The 22,174-nt window shown below is 42.0% G+C and overlaps 2 protein-coding genes across 2 annotated transcripts in view; both read left to right on the top strand.

The window, feature by feature from the left end:
* Positions 1-11,716: 11,716 nt before the first annotated feature.
* The window catches only part of LOC138961401 (inhibitor of apoptosis protein-like), a 24,488-nt gene continuing 14,030 nt past the window's right edge, over positions 11,717-22,174 (top strand). Inside the window, exon 1 of the mRNA XM_070333018.1 lies at positions 11,717-11,824. The gene's annotated coding sequence lies outside the window, so the exon portion shown is untranslated. The remainder of the gene's footprint in view (positions 11,825-22,174) is intronic.
* Positions 17,653-22,174, top strand: part of LOC138961069 (uncharacterized) — a 6,659-nt gene continuing 2,137 nt past the window's right edge. The window contains exons 1-2 of the mRNA XM_070332662.1: positions 17,653-17,890; positions 20,888-22,172. Coding sequence (XP_070188763.1) covers positions 21,246-22,172 — 927 coding nt within the window. The 5' untranslated portion in view covers positions 17,653-17,890; positions 20,888-21,245. The remainder of the gene's footprint in view (positions 17,891-20,887; positions 22,173-22,174) is intronic.

The following is a 22,174-nucleotide window of genomic DNA, read 5'->3' as shown; positions in this document are numbered from 1 at the left end:
CAGCGCTCTGCGCTTCGTTCAATAATGAATTTTCTCGATTTGCTCTATAAATGCCTTAGTGCACTGGGATGTCTCAATAACTTAAATAATAAATGAGCATTTATATAGCGCAACATCATAACTTTACAATTATGCTCTTTGCGCTTGTGAGGTTTATTTATATTCAATTTCAGATGTAAAAGCCCCAACAAAGAAGGGACTATAGCCTTACCTTGTGACCTTTTTTTTTTTTAAACCAAACGCCAACCCATGTCCAAGTTCAGTTTTGATAGACCTGTGGAACGTAAGTTTTGCGTATTAGATTAAACAAAGTATGTCGAGTTCACAGATGGAGACGCTCAGGGCATTACTACACTCTCTTTCCAGTGAACGTTTTATGTATCTTTAAAGAGTATAGAGTTTTATGTTTCCGTTTGTCGATGACAATTGACCGCCAAAGCAACTTTCCAAAGAATGCAGCTCTTCCTTGGCATCATGCAGGCGAATGTCAATCATCGGAATGACAGATATGTTGCTTGGGCGCATGCAAGGGCTGTGTGTGTTTCTTTGTGTGTGTGTGTGTGTGTGTGTGTGTGTGTGTGTAAGTGTGTGTGTGTGTGTGTGTGTGTGTGTGTGTGTGTGTGTGTGTGTGTGTGTGTGTGGCGAAAGGGGGGGGGGAGGTTATAGGAGGAGATACATCGCCTCGAGAAATCGAGGATTCATGAAGTTGAAAACGATCATGTTAACCACAATGAATCTGTTGTGGTTTTGACACGGGATGAGAGGATCCATCAATCATAAAACATAATGAAAACAACAACATAGCTTCTCCCTGTGTCGACTGAGTGGGAATTGTATTGTTGAGTTAATTTCGCAGATTGACCTAGATGACGCTTAGTTATCCTAAATCTAATTTTAAAGGCACAGTAAGCCTCCCGTAAACCATCACAGATACTGTCAGGCGTTTACACGCAGTACAAACACCCTTCCATTTGAACGCTCACCGAACCGGAACATCCTGGCTGCTTTCCGTCGAGAGTGATACATTTTCAACGAATTTATTTTCGCTGACCGTCTGATCTACAATCAGGCGCCTCGTTTTGGCGCCAGAACTAACTTTTAAAATCTAAATAATAAATTGACAGCTTGTAACACAAAGATTCGTATATCATAAAAGATTTCTTTTTTTCATGAAGACAAGATCAGTACAATTCGAAGTTTTGACAGTTAAAAAAAAAATAGCCCGGCAGCAGGGTCACGAAAGGTCGTGTCTCAAAGCAGACGATTTTTCTGCATAGCCGCCGCCGACAAGTTCGTGTGACTCGTAGCTGTTTGTTGCGTTTTAGAATCAGAGGTACACAATAACGTGCTATTGCAGATACAGCCAGTCGCATTGAAATCACAAACTGACGACTAGATTGTGAAAAAAGGAAAGTGGATCACACGGGTTCACGATGGCCCAGGGGTTAGGTAAACCACGAAATCCGGTATGTGGTTTACGCGAGCTAAATAGCAATTCAAAAGAACTGTTTCATTTAATGCTATTGCAAGTGTGTTCCATAAGGTTAGAACTGCTTTTTCATTAGAAGATTTAAATCGTTTTGTAAACCATTTAAGACATACTGGGGCTTAACCGAAGGTGGGCTCCGGATTTACGCAATGTTGAGGCATTGTACGGTATGTGCAATTAAAACAGGGTTTTTTCGTTGCCTACACTGCGCTTTTTTCGCCCTCTTCTTCAAATCAACTACAAAATACCAAGTCTGCACCGAAAGTATTGAGGGTGTTGAGTTTTGGTATTTGCCAAGGTTTCAGGATGTCTTCCTGCATGTAACATACCTGGACAGATCATTGGTGGTCAACATCTTACTTTAGCGCTATCACACAGGCAAAGCCTGCGGTAGAGATGTTAAACAAACAAAAAAAGCTGTTCCTAAAATTAACTACTTTCCGGGATCGGTGTTTGGGGGTGGGGGGGGGTGGGTGGGGGGGAGGGAGATTTGCTGGTTGAGGTTAAAAAAAATAAGGGGGAAAAGGTTCGGCGTCGGCTGGTCCAGTTTTCCTTGTGTCTGTATAAATATTCATTGCGTCCTTTCCCGCCGGCGGTTGCCTATGATGAATGGGAAAGTATAACTTGTTACACGAACCGTCGTCCGGACTTGATTTTTGGCGCAAACTTTAAAGCCTTGACATAAATTGACGAGCCTGACGTGTTCTCGAAATTTAAAAAAAAAAAACGCTCTTAGATGTCAGAAAGCGGTTATGAGCTTTCATCATGCGTTAAGAATATACCGGTATATAATTATATACAGGGATGACAGTTGCCCGGTGTCAGGAAACCAGGAGTTATTTCCAGACTGATATCCTGAGTGTTTCAAGTATCAAATAAGTCGCGTGAAGCGATATGAACACATTTAGTCAATCTGTCGGCATCAACACCAACACCTAAAAGACCAACACCAACAGTCATTACTGAGACTATATTTAAATAGTCTCGACTAACCACACCTGAAGACCGAGACGGGTCACACTCGTCTCCGCGAAGCGTGCGAACTTAGTACTGTACTTACTTAAAGCCATATGTACTCGATGACTATACCAACAGCTGGAGACATGCTAAATTAAGTTCCCTGCAAGATATTGTGGTCTAGGACCCCTTAAATGTTGAGATATTTGAATTTTTATTTTGATCTAGATCGTCCTATTTATAGATTTGCCAACAGAGGGAACGTTGACGCAAGGGAAATAACTCCGCGTCTTTGTTGACATCCTCACTTTTTCAGAGGCTAGAACAAGCTGTAATGCATGTATATGGTCCGCGCATGGCGACATATCGTCATTACATGGTCTTATGGTGCGTTTGACATCGATTATGGGCAAACTACACTTTGTAAACACGGGAGCGCGTACATATGCCTTTAACCTATTTTCTGTAATTCTGAGCACACTTTTAGAGTAAACATGACATACTGTATCTACATATTTTTGAATTCATGAGAAGATGAGGAATGTGATACAATCATTTCTAAATCTGTTAGTGAATAATCGATTTTAATGACAACTTTAATGAGCAAACTAATTAACTAATTTTTAAGCTGCCAAGCTGAAATTCAATCCGTTTTTCATACATGATCAATTTAGTCGTTTGCGCTTTCAATCCTACGCTATATTCACCAACGCATGTTATTGCAGCGCTGAAAATCCTAAAATGGGGCACTCGCCTTTGGCTAGTACTTCTCATAATTTGTTAGCATGCAGATAGCAAATTTTACTTGCCAAACCAACCATCTCAGTGTTTCAGCAACTTTACGCCTTTGGCGAGTTGATTAACAATTCTGCTCGCCATTTACAGATTTCTACTCGCCATGGCGAGTAAATTACTCGCCACTTAATTTCAGGCCTGTATTGTGGACCTATGAATCTAAAATACAATTCCAGCACAACGTTATAACCAGGGCTCTATGAGCGCCCGAGAACAAATGACTGATAGTGACACAAAACAGAGAGGCGGTATCTTCAAAAAAAATGTAGCGGTTTGCGGGAAATTCGTCTGTCTTGGCAATGGTAAAATGCAGCTCATTTGATGTGATAGTCGCCCTGTTTCGGAAGTCCTTTTGTATGCACGCAATAACTCAATCTACACATGCACATCAACAAACAGTATCAAATGGTTGAAATCTCAGTCGACCAGCATTTATTTTAAAAAGCCCAAGTTGTATCGTTTTTGGTAGCGCACTACCCCATCATCAACTCAAGAGAGATGCAAGTTGCACACACCATTCGACCCATTCATCCGGTGTGCTTTCATCGGTATTGGTGAGTTAATTTCGCAGATTGACATAGATGACGCTTAGTTTTCTTAAATCTAATTTTAACAAGCATACATCCTTACCATATCTCTCTTTCTTCCGGGTGTGACCGAACCTGGGCTCCGGATTTAGGCAATTGTGAAGCATGGTAGAGTATGTGCAATTAAAACAGGTTTTGTTCGTTGCCTACGCTGCGCTGTTTTCGCCCTCTTCTTCAAATCAACTACAAAATACCAAGTCTGCACCGAAAGTATTCAGTGTTTGGTATTTGCCAAGGTTTCAGGACGTTCTACATGTAAAAGCCTTGACAGATATGTGGTGTTGAACATTAAATTCATGTTTTAAAAGCGTTGTCAGATAGGCGAAGTAGAGACGTTTAACAAACAAACGGGAAGGGAATTGCTGATTCTTTTTATTTTTAGATAAAAACAAGAGGCGAAGCCATCAAGGCTCACGTAAGAAATCGACAAACAGTAACACAAACTCAATCACTCCGTCACACGCACGCACGCACGCACTCATGCACGCACGCACGCACGCACACACACACACACACACACACACACACACACACACACACACACACACACACACACACACACACACACACACACACACACACAGAAAGAGCATAGGTGAAACTGTGCAAGAAAGCGAGACACTAGATCTAGATCTGTCTGTCTGCATGTAGCCTACTTACAAGGACACGACTGCCAACTAGTCTCGGCGCGCTCAAAATAATAATGACCGAGACTTTCAGTACTTCCTTCGCGTGACGTCTAACCCTCTTACGTCATAATGTGACGTCAATGTAATGTGACGTCTTCAAATGTTAGAGTTTCTACCACAGACATACACACGCACATACGCACGCACGCACGCACAGACAGACAAAGTTACGATCGCATAGGCTACACTTACGTGAGCCAACAAGTCGCGTAAGGCGAAAATACAACATTTAGTCAAGTAGCTGTCGAACTCACAGAATGAAACTAAACGCAATGCAACGCAGCAAAACCGTATACTCGTAACATCGTCAGTCCACCGCTCACGGCAAAGGCAGTGAAATTGACAAGAAGAGCGGGGTAGTAGTTGCGCTGAGAAGGATAGCACGCTTTTCTGTACCTCTCTTCGTTTTAACTTTCTGAGCGTGTTTTTAATCCAAACATATCATATCTATATGTTTTTGGAATCAGGAACCGACAAGGAATAAGATGAAAGTGTTTTTAAATTGATTTCGACAATTTAATTTTGATAATAAATTTTATATATTTAATTTTCAGAGCTTGTTTTTAATCCAAATATAACATATGTATATGTTTTTGGAATCAGCAAATGATGGAGAATAAGATGAACGTAAATTTGGATCGTTTTTTAAAAGAAATATTTTTTTTACAATTTTCAGATTTTTAATGACCAAAGTCATCAATTAATTTTTAAGCCACCACGCTGAAATGCAATACCGAAGTCCGGGCTTCGTCGAACAATACTTGACCAAAATTTCAACCAATTTGGTTGAAAAATGAGGGCGTGACAGTGCCGCCTCAACTTTCACGAAAAGCCGGATATGACGTCATCAAAGACATTTATCAAAAAAAATGAAACAAACATATGGGGATATCATACCCAGGAACTGTCATGTCAAATTTCATAAAGATCGGTCCAGTAGTTTGGTCTGAATCGCTCTACACGCACGCACACACACACACACACACACACACACACACACACACACACACACACACACACACACACATACACACACACATACACCACGACCCTCGTCTCGATTCCCCCCTCGATGTTAAAACATTTAGTCATAACTTGACTAAATGTAATAAGGGGGAAAAGGTTCGGCGTTGGCTGGTACAGTTTTCCTTGTGTCTGTATCAATATTCATTGCGTCCTTTCCCTCCGGTGGTTGATGGGAAAGTAAACTTGTTGTTACACGAACCGCCGTTCCGCTGCTGCATCATTAGCTCAGCGTGGCGATGCGCGCCTGTTTCTTGTCATCCGGACTTGATTTTTGGCGCAAACTTTAAAACCTTGACATAAATTGACGAGCCTGAAGTGTTCTCGAATTTTAAAAATAACGCTCTTAAATGTCAGAGAGCTGTTATGACCTTATGAATGAGTCCTTGCAGCGACAATGCAGTTAACTTGATCTGCTAATGTAAGCAAAGTTTTGACGTTTAACTTTAACAACGATCGCGATTTTTAAAGAAAAAACGTTATGGGTGAATGTCTCTTTTCAATAAAAGACTGTTCGTTCATTCGTTCGCTTGCTCGGTCGCTCGTCACTTCGTTCGTGTTCTTCATTCGTTCGTGTGTGTTTGGGCGCGCTTCTATATATGTGTGTCTGTGTCTGTCTGTGTGTGTGAGTGGGTGCGTATGAGAGTGTATTCATATGTGTGTGCATGCACGCGTGTATGTGTGTGTGTGTGTGTGTGTGTGTGTGTGTGTGTGTGTGTGTGTGTGTGTGTGAGTGTGTGTGTGTGTTCTTGCGTTAGTATGTGTGGTGTGTATGGGTGTGTCTATGTGTGCGTGTGTGTGCGTGTGTGTCTGTGTGCGTGCAAGCGTGCGTCCGTGCTTGTGTGTGTGTGTGTGTGTGTGTGTGTGTGTGTGATTTAAGGCGAGCCTGCGGGACATTCTATACATGTTGGCGCCTGAATCCAGTGTGCATTCGATTTACGATTGTGCTGTGCTGTTTAAGATTTACAGTTAGTTTCGCAGGACATTGACGCAAGAGGGGGGGGGGGGGGGGGGGGGGTTCTTCTCACAAGTAATACGTTTATTTCCTGCTTTCGGGGGATACTGATTTACCGTGGAACCCCCGACGAATTTGAAAGACGAGTGCTTTTCCCTAGTAGCACCCTCTAATTCATGCAATTGTAAACTGAATAAAAGACCACGGATGTGCCTGTACATATCTTTCTTATAGCTGCACGAATGTAGCCGTTACACACCTCCACGTCCTAATTAGCTGGCATGATATTTTCCCGATGACCGATTTCAGGTATTCCAGAGGCTCTGGCGAGGTAGTTCATTAATAAAATCTACCTGAGGAAAAATATGCTAGCAATGCAAGACGCGGTGTGTAACCAATTTATCCCATTTAGGCTACTCGACGTTTTCAAACATTGTTTTGTGCGAGGGTTACTCGCCTAGAATTATACTGTGTGACCTTTAATCCGATTCAACATCTTGCAGTTGCTTTTAGATTTTTCTCAACGACATGGTGTTTTTGAGGTGTGTTTTTTACAATATCTACAACAGATAATAATAAGGTATATCTACTCAATAAGTAAAAAAATCTAAACAACGAAGTGACTGTGGTAACATGAACATGGTAAGATAAGATGTCCCTCCCTCCCTCCCCCCCCCCCCCCCCCCCTTTTATGAATGTGTATCACTTTTAGTCTAGTATGCCTGTGCCCATGACATCATCCAACCACTTCTCTCCCCTTTCATTCATTTCCGTTCCTAGAGTTCCTTCCCTTTTTTGCGTGTTTCCCCTCCATTTTCTTTCAAACCTTGTTCGTTCCGTGTTGCGTCTGCTTTTTGTTGTCTTTTGTGTTCTTGTCTTTCCTGATGAAGCTTCCATAAGCGAAAATTCGTACCGTCTTGTCTCGTTCTTGTATTGGTGAGTACAGTATTCCTTTGTTTTTTAACTTTACTCAAGAAGTATTAACAAGGGCGACGAATCATGTTCGCATCTGAATATGTTTTCTTCGTTCCTTCGCCGTCATTTTGTTGTCGTCATAATTATTCCCTCTTTTTTTTTACGTCTTAAATTATTTTTATTTTTAGCGTTGACTTTGGATTAAGTCGCACAGAGAGGATGATCCTTTGAGAAAGCCCCACTCCCCACGCGGAGATAAGAGTTGGGAATGTGCACAACAGTACTGTGTAATATGTGAAATTCTCCATCAGTTTGACGAGGCATGCGTAGATTCGAACATGAGAATGAATCAGGCTATTAAAATAACTGAATGATAAAGGAACACTGCGCATTTAAAGTTACAACCCTTCCTATGTAAGCCATCACGTGTACAACTCCAGATCTCCCCAAGCTTTTACATGTGATAAGACTATTTTACACACACAAAAAAGCACAACCCTTGTTGCTTCATTTGCAGAGTGGAAATTAAAGGCACAGTGCAGCTCACAGCCTTCGTTTTGCGTTTTTGTTGCAGCTGAGTGCATTTACAGTTCAAAAATCCTCCTATGGTAGTAAAACAAACCCAAAACTACCCAACGACGACATCTGTGAAGCTCGACAGTTTCTTGTTCACGCGAGTGCATAAATTAACCTAGTTATTACGTGGTGTTTGGTCGGAGTTCGATTCAACTGAGCAGAGTGATTCCGGCCTCCATTTTGTTTTACACAAACTCATGATGACGTCTGACATAGTTTGCTAGTGACGTGTCTTTTTGTGCATGATGTGGTGATCTACCTGATCTAAATTTAGATCCAAAAATAGGTCAAGACCAGCCGGGTCCGAGTTCGAAATTAATTCGTAAAAAAATCGCAGTTCTTGACTCTTTGGGTGCAAGTCAATGAAACTTGGTAGTTCTTCTAACGGATAGCTGCCTGAGCTATGACTAAAAGCCCCAGGGGCTCCGTGCACCTGGATTTGACAAGTTCAGTACCTTTAAATAGTTTGTTGAAATAATCAGTTTCGCAAATTGACTTGAAATTATTCATCAAAAATGTCCTCTCTGCACAGCAAGCAGTCAGGATGTAGATTCTTTGTATGTGTCCAAGTTTTAGGATGATCCTGTCGCACGTATAAGGCTGAACACATCTGTGGCGATACGCATGATCACTTGTTTCAAAAGAACTGTATCTTTGAAGGAGCAGTTTACCTCTAAACGTAGCCTTTCTCTCCTATAAAGCGACACACCTTTTCGGCGAACATGCTAAATTGTGAACAAATCATAACTGAAAACTTAATGATAGGGATCCGTATTTATCCGTTTGTCTGCCCCCACAGTTGCCGGAGACCGTGAAAACGGCGATTATTTGTTCATGATTGTGAATTCCTCTCTCTTGTCTCCGGCTTTCCTTTTATAGAACATAAACAAGAAGCTATGACCGCACATTCTGACAAAGCAGCTGTGCACAAATGATGCAGTACAACTCTACGAAGAAGCTGTGAATGCATGCCGCACAGCAAAAAAACGACGCGGCGTTAAAACTCAAGGTACTTTTTTAGTTTGTCGATCAGGCACATGTTGTTGCAATAGGCGACTTGCCCTATCGGCCTGCGCCGCCAAATCGCGCGATAAATCTGCGTTAACTTGCGTGGCCTTGCGAGATCTGCCGCAAAATGCGGGCATGTCCGGATAGCTCTGTGAGAGGTTGCGTTTCAATGCGGACACTTCGCCTTGAAAATTGTGAATTTTCAATGTGAACAGTGTGCTGCAGCAATGATAGCCGCGAGAATAATCCTAAAGTTCCTTGAAAGCACCCAAGCATGGCCCGTGCACAAAGGAAAGGCGATCGAGTTTTTTTTTCTTTTTAATTAACACAAGCCAGAGAACACCAGCGCTTGTGAGAGCAAAACGTTTGCCCGCAGGGAAGTGAACCTTCCTTATCTTTCGCACCGGAGAGCTTTTCAAGCGGGATATTGTGCTAGTTGGCTATTGTCGTAACAATACAATTCAATACAATAATACTGTATCAATTCAGGAACAAATCAATAAGTGGCTGATAACAAGACAAACACACATTTGATTAATATAATTATAACATGTACGATATTTGTTGTTGTGAAGAGGAAAGTGCCCGAGGAAACAGGGTCTGAGAAGACCGGAAGTCTGTTGTTGGGTGATTTCAAAAGGGTCTTCAAACTGTTTCTATAGCTCATTCGCGACCCCTGCTACATGTTCTTCCAAGTTCACCTTTATCTTTGAAGTTTTAGATTTTATTTTTCGTTCTTTTTTTGCTGGAATGAAGTAGTTTGTGTGAAGACCAAATTATAAGCATGTCCCGAAAAAGAGTTACTGAAAGTTGTTACTGGTCCCCTTGTCGGGAACCGAGTTAGCGTACAAAGCAAGCCACTAAACGGTTGGTCTTGAAAACACATACGAAAAACAAAGTATCGAAGTGCCTCAAATGATCTATACTTCAAACGCAGAACTTGAAAAGGCGGTAATTCCGTTCACCACAGCGATGCGCGCTGCGAACCAGAAAATATACTAGAGTAGCAACAGACGTAAGCTTTTGATTGTGTCTGGTCATAGGTAACGGAAAGGTTATGATCTTTTAAGTTAGTACCCCCATACGTTGCCGCTTTCGACGCCCAATGGGTCAGGTGGTTTTTTTTACCGCTTGCGCCTTCCCTTTAAATAATAAACCAAACATAGGGCGTCATCGTCTTGAACGATATCTTCAAAAACTCCGAAATTGTTTAGAAATCTGGGTAGGGAAATCCTTTCATGAAATGATGTCAGCGCCTTTCGGTGATTGACCCATGCTCGAGAGCTCACGTATAAGATTCGAAGTCAAAATTTCTATTTTCACCCCGGTGGACAATGAGCCGGATGAGCTCAATCGGTAAAGCGCCCGACAGTAGGCAAGAACATTTTTCTATCTTTGTTTTTAATAAATGTTCAACTTGTTCTTTTTTTCTGATTTCGTAATTCTTAATATTCATTCTAATTCAAAAGGTTTTGAGTGATGTATTAAAGATCGAAATTATCAACGGGTTGCATAATTATCGAGTACTTCCAGTGAACGATTTCCCGAGAGTTACCCATTCTATTTTTGACTCACATGCGAAGCAAAAGTGAGTCTATGTACTCACCCGAGTCGTCCGTCCGTCCGTCCGTCCGGACGTCCGGACGTCCGTCCGTCCGTCCGGAAAACTTTAACGTTGGATATTTCTTGGACACTATTCAGTCTATCAGTACCAAATTTGGCAAGATGGTGTATGATGACAAGGCCCCAAAAAACATACATAGCATCTTGACCTTGCTTCAAGGTCAAGGTCGCAGGGGCCATAAATGTTGCCTAAAAAACAGCTATTTTTCATATTTTTCCCATTTTCTCTGAAGTTTTTGAGATTCAATACCTCACCTATATATGATATATAGGGCAAAGTAAGCCCCATCTTTTGATACCAGTTTGGTTTACCTTGCTTCAAGGTCAAGGTCACAGGAGCTCTTCAAAGTTGGATTGTATACATATTTTGAAGTGACCTTGACCCTGAACTATGGAAGATAACTGTTTCAAACTTAAAAATTATGTGGGGCACATGTTATGCTTTCATCATGAGACACATTCGGTCACATATGATCAAGGTCAAGGTCACTTTGACCCTTATGAAATGTGACCAAAATAAGGTAGTGAACCACTAAAAGTGACCATATCTCATGGTAGAAAGAGCCAATAAGCACCATTGTACTTCCTATGTCTTGAATTAACAGCTTTGTGTTGCATGACCTTGGATGACCTTGACCTTGGGTCAAGGTCACATGTATTTTGGTAGGAAAAATGTGTAAAGCATGTGAGTCGTATGGGCTTTGCCCTTCTTGTTATTTACATCGGCTATTCCGAAAAGCCCAATGAGCGATTGTATCACTGCATGTAGACTGCATGTAACTGTCGTTAACGATTTCTAATTACATTGTACTTCTGGTCTGAGCTTGAGTTGGTGTTGCAAACTCTCTCTCTCTCTCTTTCTCTCTCTCTTTCTCTCTCTCTCACAAACACACAAACATCCAATCACGCACGCATACACACACTAGCGCGCACACACACACTAGCGCACACACACACACACATAGAAATAATGCACTTGTTGTTGCTGTCATTGAAACTACACATATCCAGCTGGAAGTGGAATCGACTGGTTGATACATGTCTCTATGTAATCAAGCAAAATAACCTTGACCTACGTCTAGCCATAACAAATATTGACTGAGTTGCGACTGGAAAGTCGGTCACTCGTAGCAGACTGCTATCGGTGCTCATACTGCTCTGTATTTCTTCTTGATGCAAGAAGTTAATTCTGCAGAGTAGCACGAAGGTAAGCTAAGTTTTTCTTCTCTTTTTAAACGCTCTTTTTCTTTACTTTTCAAGTTCTTTTCTTTTCCTTTCTTTCAATTTTGTCAGGTTTTTTTCAGTGACTCCATAGTTCATTCGTTAGTGGGGAAAGTGTCGGTCACTAATGCTTGGCTAAACACCTGTAATAGATTCTGTACTTGTGTTTCTCCTAAACAGTTAAAAGCGTCGATTTCAAACTGATTTCCGAGAAAAGGGGACTATCGTTGTCACTTGAAAATTTAGAATAATTTGAGCGCGCTGAAGAGGAGTAACTCTGTATTTTACTCGTAAATATTTTGTATCGAGTTGTAGAACTTGAACCTTTGCGCAACTGTCAGGCAAGCACAACCTGAAATATTGCTGTCACTTTGTGAGTTCGCTTGACTTGGTAGCGATTAAAAGATCTCTTACTTAACTAATGACTGACAGTGTCATAAAAGATCTAAGAGTGTCGATTCAAAAGATATAGTTGCGAGTTGCTAGTGTACATTAATTTTACTCGCATTGAAATATCATTTTGAAAAAGCTTATAAGTGAAAGACTTTAGTTGAACTATGTGGAAGGCATTACAAAAACGTTTTAGATTAGAGATAACATTGAATATTGAGAGTACAGATCAACACGCGCGCGCGCGCGCGCGCATACACACACACGCACTATGCACGCTCACACACACATGCTATTGACATCGTGAACATAACAAACACATGCACGGCCGGCACACATACACACAGGCAAAAACACAAACACATACACACATTCTCACAAACGTGCACAAACACGCGCACATACACACACAATCACACACACATACACACACACGAGCACAAACACACATACGCACACATAAACATACACACAATGTGTCACATAAACACACACACACACACACACACACACACACACACACATAAACACACACACACACACACACATAAACACACACACACACGCATGCAAGTTCGCACGCACACACACACACATGTGAACACAAATCAACACATATACCCGACCACCAGCAGTCAGACACACACACAACATAGTTCCCCAAAGAAACTCTATGTCCCCGTGCAGACCTACTTCTAAAACCAGATCCAAAAATAAATCTGACATCAGCAGTCTATTTCATAATCGTGTTGAAAGATACTATTAATTGTGACCCTCCACCAAGGAATGAGTCGCATGTCACCTCGCGCGGTTCTGCGCTAGGCTAAATCCGGGGGGTGTCTGTTAAAAGTGTGAGGGTCACCTTAGTCACAGGCTTATAACTCAAAAAGTGTTCGCTCTTTTCTAAAACGGTTTTCACCACTAGATAGAGCATTAAAAACTCTTTAGAAAAATGTAAAAATATGAAAATCATGCAAAGGTCGACATGCGACTCATTCCGTGGTGGAGGGTCACTATTCTTATTATGTGTATATATAATCAAAGAATATCCTTCAATGCGCGAAGAGAGCTCTGATGGGGACAGACGGTGTAACATGTACCTGTGGTTCTAGGTATGCAACAACACACACACACACACACACACACACACACACACACACACACACACACACACACACACGCGCGCACTCAATAGGGAACAAATGTATGATGTTTTGTAGGGAAACCGACCAAAGAGAGAACAAGAAAAATGTTCATTCAAAATGAACAGCGTCGATGCAATGTCCACCAACGATTTATTTTGGGAAGTGTTAAAGGTTAGGGTCAAAAGTTAATGAATTGCATGTTGTGCTGGATATATAAATTGTTTATTTCAGTCAATGCTTGCTATGAATTGATCAAACAGCCACAAGAAAAAAACAACCTTTTTAATTAAAAAATAGAGCTTGTTTGAAACAGGTAGAAAGGATGAGTTGATATTGCAATATCTGTACGTGGGAATGTGGTGAAAAAGAGTGCTAAAAGTAGTAAGTCAGTCTCAGATCCATTTCAAATATTTATTGCAGAAAAACAAAATACAAATTAAAAAAAAACACAGAACCATTACCAGGTGTCATAGGAATGTTTGAAAACAATAGTTTTAATTTTACACTGTAAATACAGGAATCAGAATTAAACACCTCAAATTGGCACATGAATAATGAATCACCTGGAATTGCAACAGGGAGATACTGAAGTAATTGGAAACAAACATCTGAAATTGACAGAGAAACAATTGAAAATATAGTACCAGTTGACATGAGCGTACAATATTTTAATGGAAGTGCATTTTTAGCACGAAGCATCCGCAGGAGGATGCACTAACAATTACATAGTGCCACAAAATTTGAACGGACATTTCACAACCGTGCATTATTAGCACAGAACACATACATGGGGGCGCACAAAACATTATTGTGACTATTTTGTTCAAATGTTAACAGCACAACACCAAGTTTTGCATAAGTGCACAACAGCACTGACCATTTCACAAAAGTGCATAACAGCTGTGACAATTGTACAAAAGTGCATTGACCATTTCAGGCAGATGGCTAACATGCAGATTTCGCTTTCGTCTGTCTTTCTTTGAAAAGTAGGCATGTTCAAGATCGATGAAGTCATGAGCGATTGGGTTAGATGACAGAAAAGATTCAAAAACGTCAGATTCAGTGTTTTGGCTACTGTTGAACAGGAACATTCTCTCCTGTTCAACAAAACAGTCAGACACAGATTTAAGCTGATGTGGGTTCAATTCAAAAGCAACATTGTCACAGATAGTGTTACATTTCTGTAAAATTTCAGAAACATCTTCCATGTTTTGGTTACTGTTGAACAGAGGCATATTTTCCTGTTAAAAAAAGTCTGACACAAATTTTCGTAGTTGTGGGTTCGATCTATACCGTCATTGTCACAGATAGTGTTACATTTCTGTTTTACATTCAAACGAGTCGTTGGACCGGCATTGTCACAGATAGTGTTACATTTCTGTTTTACATTCAAACGAGTCGTAGAAGTAGTGGTACATTTGCGTTTGGTTGTTTTTTTCTTTTAGATTCCTGTCACTCATACTAGCAGTATTGATTGAGGTACATAAATCTGTTGATGTACAGGGATGACTTGTTTGTAATGAATTCTTGTTTCCTCCACATTGAGTTTGCATTGCAGTTGGACAGAAATGAACAGGTGTTAATTGATAAACACATTGATAATGGCTTTTGAGAAAATCAATCAATTCTGCAAAGGAATTAAATGACATCAAAACTGCAGCGCCATTTGAAGGGGGCTGGGCCGCTATTGCGCGGGGCCGCTATTGCGCGGGGCGCTATTGTGCGGGTCTAACCCTAACCCTAACCCTAACCCTAACCCTAATCCCCGCAATAGCAGACTAGCGCAATAGCGGACCCGCGCAATAGCGGGCCGACCCCATTTGAAGAATGGTTACCATTTCTGTTTCGTTGATGGGAATCAAACAAATAAAAACATTGACTATCCAAGTTACCATGAATGGCAATAGTTGACTCCTGAAAAGTAGCAAGGATATAATTTGAGACGATAAACGCCTGATGCAATCCCTCCTCAAGGTCAGTCAACTCAAAACCTTCATCATTCGCAACATCAGTAGGCAACACATCGGGATTCGTATGTCCAGAAATCATGTCGAAAAAATATTCCATTTCATAAGCATGTCCAACCACAGTTGTTGGCAAGTGTTCGTGTCCGAGGTACCCCCCGCGGGTTAGGGGGAGTCCCATATTGGTTGGGACTAGAAAGAATTTACCCGATGCTACCCAGCCATGTCGTAAGAGGCGACTAACGGTTCTGTTTCTTCTCTTCTTTTGTCTTATTTCTGCCTTACCAGTCCTTTCACCTATATTTCCTTCCAAGAAAACTCTCCCTACTATTCCCTGCAGTTTTCCAATTCTTTTCTTGTTGTCTTATTTCTACCTGACTGGATCCATCACCTTTATTTCACTTACCAAAAGTCTTCTTTTCCACATCCTTATTTCTCTGCACCCCGCATGTCGTATGAGGCGACTAACGGATTCTGTTTCTCCTTTGACCCTTGTTGGGTGGTTCTTGTGTAGAATGTGATCAATGTTTGTAAAGATTTTGGTCAAGCAGTATGTGGGAAATGTTTGGTCCTTTGTACTGGAGGCTTGCGTTCTCCCAGTAAGGTCATGTATTGTGCTGCGTTGCGGGCCCCTGGAGCGGTTTTTTGATTGGTGCTTTTGTGGACAAGAAACACTTAACAGGTGGCTCTATCCCATCTCCCCCCTTTCCCCTGTCCCATCTCCCCCCCTTTCCCTCGTCGCGATATAACCTTCGTGGTTGAAAACGACGTTAAACACCAAATAAAGAAACAAATAAAGAAAGTGTCCGAGGTAGCCTTCAGTGTGTGTATATGTATTCATGTGACAGATAGCGTGACCTCATTCTTCAATCCTCTCTCTCTCTTCTTTCTCATTCGAACGCACGCACGCAAGAACGTAGCCTACGCACACATGCACGCGCACGCACACTCACACACGCACTGACACACACACGTACCCGCTGACGCACAAACCACGCACACACACACTGACTGTCGGCAAGCATCTCTTTTTGTTTGCTTCACCTTTGTTTATTGTGTTTTCGATATTTGTGTTTATTTTTTGCTTGACTTATCTGTTTTATTTTAATGTTTGCTATCCACATCGTGTGATAAATGTTTCTTCTCTCCGAGTCAGTTTAGTTTCTGCACGCCGCTTTGGTACTCCTTGTTTTTCTAACTGGTGTATTGTGCGCGATTTGCGGATTTATTTTTATTCCTTTCATATGCTGTTGAAGTGTTGTGGGTGTTATTGTCTGTATATGCTATGTTGCGTCTGTGTATGCCTACAAGAATTTGCATTCGCGCTCTGCCAGTACAAGTCCAAACTTTATTGGGTGTAATGTGCCTGTGATCTGCTCGCAGTCGAGCACAGATAGGTTTCAAACATTCCTCCAGTGAGCCGCCGCGCGCTGCGACCTGAGTAAAGCGCTTCTTTGGTCTCTGGCAACGTTGAACTGCGCTGATATGCCCAGCGACGTGCAGACAACGTGATATCGCCCCGCTGGCTATTTTTACCGCTGGCCTTCGCTTGCCTGGAACAGCCGTGGTCCTCTCGGTTAGTCTCGGATTGACTCGGCTCTTCTCGGTCTTTTTTTGTTTGTTTGTTTGTTTGTTTCCTTATGGTCGGAGTGGTATATTTATGTACATCTTAGATTAAAAAACACCCGAAAGCTGTGTTTAATCGTTTCGGGTAAATTGTACATTTTTTGTTCCAGCTTTGAAATTGTTTTGGCTTGGAGAGTTTTGCTCATGGCCCTGTGGCAAATTCAATTGCTTTGGCTGGGAGACTATTCTCCTCTGGCAAGTTTTTGCCGAGTTGTCATCTTCTTCTTCTTCTGCGTTCGTGGGCTGAAACTCCCACGTACACTCGTGTTTTGCACGAGTGGAATTTTACCTGTGTTCTCTTTACTTCTGTTCTACTGACATCGTTGTGAACATAACAAATAAACTTCTTGACTTTAGAATTGTATCCGTATAAGTGATCTGTTTCATTGATCTCTTAGCCCACTGTCTCTGATAAGAGGCGATTTAACAACTGATATGTTCTCTCACTTACTGAATGAACGCTTTAGAAAAGATTGAGTATGGTTATCAGTATACTTTGAGTTATTGAAATATTATAGAGCACTAAGAGATGAATAGCACCTGTATATCGACAAACTGACTTTCTTTCATTTTATTTTATTCACTTTATTATTGCAATGCTGGGAAAGTCGGGTCGCTTCTTCCCAGGGGAAAGCTAGCAGCGACAAGAGTCGCGCTACCCAGGTGTATGCGTGTTTAGGTGTAATCAGCAACCTGCATTTATGGCAGAATGACCGAGGTCTTTTACGTGCCACTGTGGTGACACGGGGGTGGGACATGGCTACCGTCTCTGAGTCTGCACATAAAGTTGACCCGTGTCCGTCCCTGCCGGGATTCGAACCTGCGACTTAGGATCACAAGTCCAGTGCCCTACCAACCTAATGAACGAAGCGCTTCTCCATGTCGTCTGCTAGGGCAGTGTCATTCACACTCTACTTCAAAATGCTGGTAATTAGCCGAGACTAACTTGAAACCTTTCAGAATACAAAAGACTTCCTTTTTTACATTTAGTCAAGTTTTGATTTTCTGTTCTAATTAGCCAAGACTAACTTGAAACCTTTCGGAATACAAAAGCAAAAGCAAAGAGACTGCCAACGTTCCAAAATTCAGAATCAAAAAACAAGAAAGGTAGGTTGTTGGAACGTTTGTTATTGACAAAACAATACATTCACAAATATATCGACCCAACGGTATTTTAAGTGCACAGACAAACAAAATAATACAAAAGGCTTCCTTTTTATATTTAGTCAAGTTTTGACTAAATATTTTAACATCGAGGGGGAATCGAAACGAGGGTCGTGGTGTATGTGCGTATGTGTGTGCGTGCGTGCGTGTGTGTGTGTGTGTGTGTGTGTAGAGCGATTCAGACTAAACTACTGGACCGATCTTTATGAAATTTGACATGAGAGTTCCTGGGTATGAAATCCCCGAACGTTTTTTTCATTTTTTTGATAAATGTCTTTGATGACGTCATATCCGGCTTTTCGTGAAAGTTGAGGCGGCACTGTCACGCCCTCATTTTTCAACCAAATTGGTTCAAATTTTGGTCAAGTATTCTTCGACGAAGCCCGGGGTTCGGTATTGCATTTCAGCTTGGTGGCTTAAAAATTAATTAATGACTTTGGTCATTAAAAATCGGAAAATTGTACAAAAAAATAAAAATTTATAAAACGATCCAAATTTACGTTTATCTTATTCTCCATCATTTGCTGATTCCAAAAACATATAAATATGTTATATTCGGATTAAAAACAAGCTCTGAAAATTAAATATATAAAAATTATTATCAAAATTAAATGTTCCAAATCAATTTAAAAACACTTTCATCTTATTCCTTGTCGGTTCCTGATTCCAAAAACATATAGATATGATATGTTTGGATTAAAAACACGGTATTTTCGCCTTACGCGACTTGTTTCTGTTCTAATTAGGACAGTTTCCACTCAGGCATGTGTCGGTAATGTGGAGAAAATAATCTACATTGCACTAAAATGACGGGGGAACAGTATCTTTCCAAATCGAAAGAAGAGACACAGGCACATGACAACAAAATGAAGTTTGTTAGAGCACTCCAATGAAATGCTTTTGTGATTACTGACAAATATATTCTGCTCCTCGCCTCCCACCCCCCACCCCCCCCTTCCATTCCTAAACCACCCACCCCTTCATTCGGATAAGGTTTTGGTGTTATTTTGTTTTGATGGTTTTTTTTTTATGGTGTTTTATGCACTTCTCGGTCCATTTATCCCACTGCCCCCCTCCCTCCCCCCCCCCCCCCCCCAAAAAAAAAAAAAATTCTCATTTTCATCTCTCTCTCTCTCTCTCTCTCTCTCTCTCTCTCTCTCTCTCTCTCTCTCTCTCTCTCTCTCTCTCTCTCTCTCTCTCTCTCTCTCTCTCTCTCTCTCTCTCTCGTAAATACACATGCACGCAAGCATACACACACACGCACACATACATACTTATACACACACACACGCACACATCCATACATAAATACATACATCTATATTATTTATATATATATACGACTTGTGTCTGTCTGTGTGTCTGTGTGTCTGTCTGTGAGTTCGCGATGCACGGCCAAAGTTCTCGATGGATCTGCTTCAAATTTGGTGGGCATATTCAGGTAGACCCGGGACAGGACACAACCTGGTCGATATTTCAACACGTGCTCTCAGCGCGCAGCGCTGAACCGATTTTGGTTCCACCTCAGCTATTTTGGTTCCACCTCAGCTACCCGGGCCCCCATACCGACACACCAAAGCCAAAGTTCTCGGTGGATCTTTTTCAAATTTGGACACCGTATTCAGCTACACCCCGGACACAATATCATCGATGAGATATTTCAACACGTGCTCTCAGCGCGCAGCGCTGAACCGATTTTGGTTTTTGTGTTCATTTCACCATTATAAGTAACTCTTCCTTATCTTCTCATCTTCTCCAGGTTTTCAGCGTTTACCTCCCTTCCTTCGTATGGTGCACTATAGTATTAGTGGGGCGTCTTCGGATATTCCCGGCGTTCTGTTACTATTTTTAGAAGGTCACCGCAGTGTCCAGAACGTAAATTGGACCCGTAAATTATCCTCACTGTAAAAGTGCAAAGGTCGAATCAATTTATAGCCACGCGAAAAATACACTGTCATCTATCTCTCTATAGATACGGCTTCTCTGTGTTTGTGTGTGTGTGTGTGTGTGTGTGTGTGTGTGTGTCTCTCTATGTGAGCAACACCTGGGGATTGTTCAGTTCTGTTTGTGATGTGGTCTGGCGGCTTTTGTGTATTTGTATGTACTGGCCTTCCTTTGAAAAGCCATAACAGTTCAAAAGGGCTTACAGATAAGCTATAAATTGCTCAATCCTGTTTGAGTGGAGTTCGCCTCCAAAGGTGATTAACACGGTTACATTCGTCGACAAGGATGGGACTCGATATGGTCAGGAATGGCATTATGGCCACTGAATCATTTTCGTGCTGTTCCCATTCCACGAATCTGGGAGGGACCTAAGCTTGGCGGGTCCATTGTTCGGACCCGGCGAAGCCGGCGTACGGCTCTAAGTACTTCTTCCCGGCGAAGCCGGCTACCCGGCGAAGCGGGTATTCATTCTAGTACATACATACATACATACATACATACATACATACATACATACATACATACACACATACATACATACATACATACATACATACATACATACATACATACATACATACATACATACATACATACATACATACATACATACATACATACATACATACATACATACATACATACACACACACGGACACACACACGGACACACATACGCACGCTTGCAGGCACTCGCTTAAACACATACACACGCACGCACTCCCCCCCCCCCCCCATCCCCCTTACAAACTTACATGCCCGCCATAACTGTTTAATATCACTGCCTAAGGTCAGTTTTTGTGTGATATGTTTCAGGTCGTGTCGGGGATTCCAGACCGATCGCAAACAATCAAGACCTAACCATCAATCAAGACCTAACCATCAATCATTCTTATTGACACACTTTTGATTTGTATTGGATATTTTCTGCTAGGATACACCGATATAACACAGGGATGGGTGTGTATTTCGTATTATTGATCGCATCTATCCTAAACATGCCGCTGAAAACAAAATCGCATGGTGACAAGCAAAGTGAATTTATCGTGCGAGGTTTTGGAAAACATTGCCAAAGGTGATTGACACCATAATTATGCAAATTGTAGAAGTGGCTTGCGTCAGTCATACCGTTGAGGAGTTTGTGAACAGCGATTGAGCCTCCTATTGAATAAGGATGGCCTTGCAAGAGAGTCACATGACCCAAAATGTGACCCGGTTTCTGCCCGACCCAACACGTAACCCTGATATTGACCTTGCTCACCTTGGATATCGCCTAGCAACGCTCGCCGCACTGCCGTCGTCATTTCCGGTGTCAAGGGTCAAGCTTGCTGACGAGGGGTTCTACTTCCGGGGCCAAGGTGACGAGATGACGTGTTACAGCTGTCACATGCGGTACTCTGGGTGGGCACAAACCGACAACCCCGTGGAAATTCACCGACGATTTTCACCGCAATGTGCGCATGTGTTGAGAAAAGACTGTGAACATTCTGCTGGAAGTGCTATCAGTAATGGGCACTTCACTGCGTCTGGCAGCAGACTAGATCGTGGATCTTTGATGAACGGAGAAAGAGAACATTCTACCCATGATGCGCTTACTAATGGTCTTGTTACTGAAGGAACCAATGCAGAGAGAAGATCAGTCCATGGTTCCATGGTTAACGGAGACAGAGGACTTTCGGTCGGTAATGCGCCAAGTAACGGACATGCTACTGCAGCAGGCAACACCGAAGTCAACAGAGTAGGTCATACTCCCTTGGTGAACGGAGCACCAACCGTCTTCAGCACCCCTGTGGAAGATGGCGATGGTTCTGACCCGACTTCTCGACGACCTGCTTCTTCTGCACGTGCAACAGGTCCATCGTCACACAGGACAGGTGCTAGTGCTTCTGTCACACCTACCAGTGCAGCCCGTGGGAGGACAACTATCTCCCATTCTGATTCAAGACCCGGGACTCGTGAACGCAACCCCAGCATACTGTCGATGAGTGATTCGTCTAGCGGTGAAAACAGAGCCAGCATACTGTCGATGAGTGATTCGTCTAGCGGTGAAAACAGAGCCAGCATACTGTCGATGAGTGATTTTTCTAGCGGTGAAAACAGAGC

Source organism: Littorina saxatilis, linkage group LG3 (assembly GCF_037325665.1).
Source record: "Littorina saxatilis isolate snail1 linkage group LG3, US_GU_Lsax_2.0, whole genome shotgun sequence".
In the NCBI taxonomy this organism is placed as follows: Eukaryota; Metazoa; Mollusca; class Gastropoda; order Littorinimorpha; family Littorinidae; genus Littorina; species Littorina saxatilis.
Note: the sequence above shows the minus strand (reverse complement) of the source record. Positions and strands in the feature narration are given on the sequence as shown.